General features: G+C 43.3%; 4 protein-coding genes across 4 annotated transcripts in view; 2 read left to right on the top strand and 2 right to left on the bottom strand.

The window, feature by feature from the left end:
* SARC_02091 (hypothetical protein) overlaps positions 1 to 470 on the bottom strand; it is a gene marked incomplete at its 5' end in the record, with an annotated part of 9,094 nt that extends 8,624 nt beyond the window's left edge. The window contains one exon of the mRNA XM_014304179.1: positions 417 to 470. Coding sequence (XP_014159654.1) covers positions 417 to 470 — 54 coding nt within the window. The remainder of the gene's footprint in view (positions 1 to 416) is intronic.
* Positions 471 to 884: 414 nt separating this feature from the next.
* Positions 885 to 3,472, top strand: SARC_02089 (hypothetical protein). The gene is made up of 4 exons (XM_014304177.1): positions 885 to 1,010; positions 1,822 to 2,020; positions 2,195 to 2,333; positions 2,601 to 3,472. The coding sequence occupies exons 1-4, from the start codon at positions 906 to 908 to the stop codon at positions 2,713 to 2,715; spliced, it is 558 nt and encodes a 185-aa protein (XP_014159652.1). The 5' UTR covers positions 885 to 905; the 3' UTR covers positions 2,716 to 3,472.
* SARC_02090 (hypothetical protein) lies at positions 2,776 to 3,460 on the bottom strand (the record flags this gene model as incomplete). Its single annotated transcript, XM_014304178.1, has 3 exons — positions 3,254 to 3,460; positions 3,062 to 3,130; positions 2,776 to 2,874 (listed from the first exon to the last, which is right to left on the bottom strand). Exons 1-3 carry the CDS (start codon positions 3,392 to 3,394, stop codon positions 2,776 to 2,778), a joined length of 309 nt encoding a protein of 102 aa, XP_014159653.1. The 5' UTR covers positions 3,395 to 3,460.
* A 310-nt stretch (positions 3,473 to 3,782) lies between the features above and the next one.
* On the top strand, positions 3,783 to 6,042 carry SARC_02088 (hypothetical protein). Its single transcript, XM_014304176.1, has 5 exons — positions 3,783 to 4,000; positions 4,738 to 4,935; positions 5,087 to 5,234; positions 5,494 to 5,648; positions 5,809 to 6,042. Exons 1-5 carry the CDS (start codon positions 3,824 to 3,826, stop codon positions 6,028 to 6,030), a joined length of 900 nt encoding a protein of 299 aa, XP_014159651.1. The 5' UTR covers positions 3,783 to 3,823; the 3' UTR covers positions 6,031 to 6,042.
* Positions 6,043 to 6,537: the final 495 nt, after the last annotated feature.

Below are 6,537 nucleotides of genomic sequence, written 5' to 3'. Positions count from 1 at the left end.
ATATATAGTGTGTGTGTGTGTGTGTGTGTGTGTGTGTGTGTGTGTGTGTGTGTGTGTGTGTGTGTGTGTGTGTGTGTGTGTGTGTGTGTGTGTGTGTGTGTGTGTGTGTGTGTGTGTGTGTGTGTGTGTGTATGTGTGTGTGTGCCATCATTACCATCACCATCACCACCACACTGCTCTTAATAATGCGTGATGATTGACAGATGCTCGATTCACACTAGGCACTTAATATCAAGATGTGTGAAGGAGTGGAATAGATATGAGTCTAAAACCATGATACCTGGCTTGACTGAAATTTAGTTTTTAATAATAATAGAGTTTTTTATATTCTTAACCAAGACAGACTGGCAACATAAACAGACAATAACAAAGCAGACCTTACACGAACAGACAAAAACAAAGGGAAGTATACATACCCCAAGCTCTATTTCAGGGCGCTCATTTTCTTTTCCGATGTCCACAGCCTCCATCTTCGCTCAGCTTAAGCTTTCAAAGTCATTCGCCAGTCGGTATGGGCAATTATGTTTACATATATGGCATGTCAAGCACGACTGACGTAGACTCACACACGCGTGCGCAGCAAAGACTATGCACGGGATGTCCACAGATGAAGACACTTTAGTATTCATTAGGAGACCTGAAAACAGGAAGTATTCATAAAATAATCAAAATCAATGATTATCTCTCCGAGATTTCTTGAGAAATCAGTTTTAAAAAATCCCGCCCATTTATTAACCAATCGCATCTGGTTTATTTATGTAACTGTAAATATTGCTTTGCAGAATTGCAGTAGGGATCACTGCTGGGGACTTTGGGGGAGGAGGGGGGAATCGGCCTATAAAAAAATACTTCAAAAAAAATTGAATTTCCATAGCTCGTATGTACACAGCGCGAACACACACCGTATGTTGGGTTGTGCACGAAGAGACTGTACAGATAATATGTCAGCCGAGAGTGCTTACGCGTTCGTGACAGTCGGATCAACCGAATTCGACAAGCTGATAGACGCGGTATGGTAGCGTACGGTGGAATTAGACCATATGCAGCGATACAGTGATTATGAGGCAATCAGCTAATCAATTATACACCGCTTCTATCTGAACCGAGATTATAGATAGTTTAAAAGTGTCAACCTGAACATATGTGAACCGCTGTTTTAGATCAAGTGTGTCCGCAGCAGCTCCATCAGCCTTGAGAATATACTGCTTTGAGCATATGATGTGCTCACGATGCGGTTTCTGATAGGATTTACCAGTACGAACTCTCTTTGTCAACATAAATTCGTATCTTATTGTATCTTTCTGGAGATTTTCAACCCTCTCAGAATTCAAACAGTTGTGCGCGCATGAAACAGGTTCGAATTCTTCCCCAAAGTATTTACCACGGATACTTGATGTTGACTTAGCACCATTTGACAACAACGCATAGTCCTCGAGCGCGTATGCGTGCGATTATGCAACCAGTCAAGTGCGAGTCCAATATTTAGCGCATGCAACGTCATATGTACATGTAATAAGATTATGTAATATCTGTTCTTCTGTTCCTTTCATGTATCTTGTACTGCCTGCACGCAGCACTCACAGCACTACTCGCGTTTTCCTATACCCTTCGTTGGACTGGGGTTTTGTTAGCCAATTCGTTGCTCTACTTAGTGTATAGCATATCTACGGCCCAATAGGTTTCTACCATAGGAGGAACAATAAACTGAACTAAAATACCACGATAGCTTCTGTCACGAAATAGTACTGTGCGTTCTACCGTACGATATTATAGTGAGGCCTACTGACCCCAAGGGCTGATTATGGTATCCATTTATGCTAGGTGTTGGCAGATGAGGTACTACTTGAACTCAAGAGAAGGGGGATACAGCGGCTATTGTTGCAAATTGGTCGAGGAAGTGAGGATTCTGTTCGAGAATGCTGCGCAGCCAACAACACGGCGATACCGATAACATACTACAGGTTCAAGTCTTCCCTGCTAGAAGATATTAGCAGTGCAGACTTGGTCATTAGTCACGCTGGTAGGTCTATTCCGTATTTTTTGATAGTTTACGACTGTGAGTGCTCAACCAAGTTCAATTTCTCGGAGGGAGCTTAGGAGGTGCTTCGTACTTAATTCAATTGACAGATAATAGAAGGTAAAGTAGATCTAATTTCTTTATATTATTGCTTGTGGTCTGTCTAACTTCCGACAGGATCCGGGACGATACTAGAGTCGCTTGGGGCGAAGCGGAAATTGGTGGTAATTGTCAACGAGGATTTAATGGATAACCACCAGATAGAGCTGGCACAGCAGCTGAAAGCCATGGGTCATATTGCCTTTGGAACGTCCAGGTATTTACATATCTATGGCGGTACAGTACTAAAATTGCGGTGAAAGCCTGGTCCCTGCTCTTATCTATGTGGGTAGTATATACACAATATCTATGGTTGGCCTGTGCCATGAGCAAGCGGATTTAAGATCTACCATTCTCTACTACAAACACAATACCTGTGCCACCAACACAACTGTATGTGCTGACGGGTCGATGGATTCTGTATGCCCTTTCTGGACCCTACTTGTGAAACCTATTTACCGTATCCTGCAATCTCCTTTCACAGAACTCTACCAAGCCTGCTCGAAGACGACCAAACATGGGGCCATCTGCTCGACTACCCCGATAGAGACCCTTCGATATTTGCGAACTATGTGAATAAGCAGCTTGGTTTTGAATAGCACAAATAATGCTTACAGCTGCTGTTATACATAGGCATAAACTCGCGGGTGTGGAGATCGCTAAGGCTTAGTTGTGTTATTTTGTAATGATTCTTCAAGGCCGTCAGGTCGGGCAACCCTGACATTCTCCCAGTTTTCTAGATCCATGTCACTGAGGCGCTGCAAGTGTAAAGTAGACCGGGTGGTAACCCCAAATTATATATGTGCAGTATACATAGACAACGTATAGACTGCACACGGTTAGACCACCACGTGGTTGCAGTTAAAATAATGAGTTCACATCCTGAAACAACCGCAATATCTAAGATCTCGTACATATTATAACGTACAAAGTATACGTGCTTACCTCATATTCTGCTTGCATGTCGAACTTGCGTTTGTTCTTCTCTAAGTGTGCTAGCTGCTCCTTCGTGAACTGTAAGAAGTGATGTCAAGAAAGGGGAGATTGATGATCATCTACAGTATCTAGCAGACATAACCACACACAGAATCGAAGTGTGGTGTCCTTCCTGTCTCACTCAAGGTGTTTACAGCATACCTTGGAGACATCGATCTCGTGCTTTTCGTACCGGGTTGAGGTGAATTCTGCAAGACCATAGGCGCCTCCAACCTGTGCGAGATAAGTAAATTGATATTGAGTTTTCTTACGGCCCTCTATGAGTGCACAGTTTTTGTACATCCCTCTTATGAAATCAATGTTCAAATGAACAGAAATATATGATATAATAGTAACAAGCGCGATCCGTACCATCATGACAAGAAAAGGCAAGCCGAACTTGAAGAATGGTTGGTCTAATGTTCTGCGGACTCTGCTCATCTTTCTTTCTGGGAAGATACGCTCTGACGTCGTAGAGGTGAATTAGCAGGATGCTTCGGTTTACAGCGACGCTTGTTGCACTTGTTCCGAGTTAATTTGAGTGTGCAGACTGTAGACTCGCACACAATCATTAAAAATTAAATACATATATATTCACTTCGATATTTTTGTCAACCCCAGACCCCACGGGCCCCACCTTTTCCCGGTGTCTCCTTCGTATTTATTTTTTAAAATATATAGCCGTCACGGATCAGGGATGACTTCAATACTAAATAACTTTGGTTCGCTATTATGATTGCACGGGTTGCTATTGTAGGCGCAGGCCGTGTTGGGACTACCCTCACGCGTGCTTTAGTTGAAGCCCAGTATGATGTTGTCTCAGTCATGTCACGGACGCTGGGCTCGGCACAGAAGGCTGTAAATACAGCAAATGAGAATAATTCCACCGCCGTAGACAAGATAGCAGATGTGAGTGTAGCTGCGTGTACACACGCATCTCTGTCGGGTCAGTGTGTTCGTGGCAGATATCGCACTCGTAGTATATGGTTTATAAGTACAGCCTTACTTCTGTAGTTCTATGTAATATTCACGCCAAAAAAAACCCCCCCATGAGCTCCTTTCCGCTTCTCTTAGTCAGCATGAGCAAGCAAGCAATTGTTCGATATACACAGTGTGCGTGAATTCTCTGGTGGAACTTCTATGTAAGGTACCATATTCGTGCTAACGCTGTCTGGTGGAAAAGTCGAAGTGCTTTCCTCGCCTACCGTTTCGTCCGTGGACGTCATTTGATTGAGCTTGTGTGATTGCGCTTATGTGATTTCGCTTATGTGTTTCCCACTGTAGTAATCGAAAGTATTTAATATGAACACAACGCATACGACACTACCGAACTAATTCATCATTGCACTGTCTTTCTTGATATGCTGAATTCCATGATTGTTTAATATCGGTTTGCGTTAGTACGTAGACACATTGTATAATTTTGAAGCCTGCTTGCAGGCGCCCGATGTATTCTCTATTTATCTGGTACCTAAGCAAGGGTCAAGTTGGCATTCATCAAATATTGCTTGGTGTGCGATATGTTCAACTTCTTCCCTGACCCCTCGCTAGATATGATATAATACAGTATAGCTGTGGTAGAAAGAGGGTGTCATACATTCCCATCTGTCGCTTATTTGTGCTGAATTTTCTGGTGTTGCTTTTAGATTGCAGCGTCGGATATAGTATTCCTGACGGTACCAGATGAACTGATCAAAGCAACAGCACGCGAAATCATGGAGAGCGCGGTGGATACCAAGGCTATCTGTCATTGTTCTGGTGCCAAATCCAGCGCCGAGTTACAATTTGCTGCCGACGCTGGAATGCGCGTCGCATCTATGCACCCGCTGCAGTCGTTCGCCGACGTATGTGTCTCGCTTCAGTTTGCGTTTACAAGAGTAGTCCATTGCGCTGTTATGAATTGAAGTTTTAAATCTGTCTGTAACGATTCAATCGGACAGACTTGTAAATAGTAACACATGCTTCGATCGATACACACTTACTGCTGAATGGAAGCCAGGTACCGCTATGGCCAATTTACCGGGTACGTATTGGGCCCTAGAGGGGGTGGAAGGGTTGACGGATGAACTACAGACTATGATACAACGGTTGCAAGGAATTTGCCTACCAATCAAGCGAGATCAGAAAGTGGCATACCACGCAGGTTAGTGCCATAGCGGTTCCCATGTCGTTTGTGGTGACAAGTTCGTTTCTAGGCTGAATTATATTTAGTGCTTGTTAACAACTTGTGTGAATGTATAGTAGGTAAGGAACACATAAAATGTAAGCGCCTCTCTTTGTGGATCCGTTCGCTTTCTTTGGACTGCTATCAACCTGGACAGCACTTCAACGTATAGCACTTTAAATATACAATTAAATAACATGTATCAAAGTTGGCCATTTAATCCGCACTCTCCCCTCAGGTGCTGTACTGGCATGCAACTATCTGTACACCTTGGAATCGATAGCAACAAAAGTCATGTCACAGTCAGGAATACCACCGGAGGACTGTCTGAAAGCCCTCATGCCGTTGCTGCAAGGGACCCTGAATAACATGGGCTCCGTAGGCCTGCCCCAGGTAAGCACTTTTTTAGTACTGTTGTCCTTTCCTGATTTCCTACATGGACCGCATATGGTCTGTATCCATTAGTATTTGTAATCGGTTATAAGGATTTTAATGGGCCAGCGCTGGAACATATTGAGTGTACCAAATAGCTCTTATGGACCCACATTGACAGGCTCTGTCGGGACCCATCTCAAGAGGTGACATACACACCGTCGAGCAGCATTTAAGCAACCTCTCAAGTATAAGCTCGCCTGAACGTGCAAGAGAAGTCTACTCTCTCATGGGCATGGAGGCCATTGACATGGCAACTAAGCAAATAACAGGTATCGATTCAGACACCGCTGAGCGGTTGCGTTCCTTACTGGACCCGCAGAAGAAGTATTCGAATCAATAAACTATGCCAACATTTGGTGGTTTGTTTTATTTTCCTGGCTACATGTCGATCTTATGGAACAAAAGGTTTAATGGTCTACCAGCAAAGGTCAATCGAAGTTAAGTATCTAAATCGGAAACATTGAGCTAGTTGCATGATTGTAACGACTATACGTTGCATGATTGTAACGACTATAAGTTGGATAATTTTAACGACTATAAGCAGCATTACATAGTTTATGAGACTCGCCCGACCTGGGTCCACTCGCTGAGGTTTGTAGTGGTTTTGGGATGTCGCAATCGAACGATTTTTTCTACCACCCTCCTACCGTCTCTAATGTGTCCTGCTGATATTCTCTTTACTGTATAGTATCGACGAGATAGGATATAATATCCTCTATCCAGAACTGCCCCAAAGAAAGAGGGCTTACAAGCAGAATATATTGCCAACATTGTTCACACATACATATATATCAGACATAGTGGTCGCAGTCTTAATTGGTCTCACAAATATTTATGAATATTTATG

This window comes from Sphaeroforma arctica (assembly GCF_001186125.1).
Source record: "Sphaeroforma arctica JP610 unplaced genomic scaffold supercont1.90, whole genome shotgun sequence".
Taxonomy (NCBI): domain Eukaryota; class Ichthyosporea; order Ichthyophonida; genus Sphaeroforma; species Sphaeroforma arctica.
This window is presented reverse-complemented; position numbering and strand designations above follow the sequence as displayed.

Coding starts and splice junctions, on each gene's coding strand:
- SARC_02089 (XM_014304177.1), top strand. CDS start 906: ATGTTGGGTTGTGCACGAAGAGACTGTACAGATAATATGTCAGCCGAG. Junction 1,011..1,821: donor TCGACAAGCTGATAGACGCG/GTATGGTAGCGT, acceptor CATTTATGCTAG/GTGTTGGCAGATGAGGTACT. Junction 2,334..2,600: donor ATTGCCTTTGGAACGTCCAG/GTATTTACATAT, acceptor CTCCTTTCACAG/AACTCTACCAAGCCTGCTCG.
- SARC_02088 (XM_014304176.1), top strand. CDS start 3,824: ATGATTGCACGGGTTGCTATTGTAGGCGCAGGCCGTGTTGGGACTACC. Junction 4,936..5,086: donor CGCTGCAGTCGTTCGCCGAC/GTATGTGTCTCG, acceptor GCTGAATGGAAG/CCAGGTACCGCTATGGCCAA. Junction 5,235..5,493: donor GAAAGTGGCATACCACGCAG/GTTAGTGCCATA, acceptor CTCTCCCCTCAG/GTGCTGTACTGGCATGCAAC.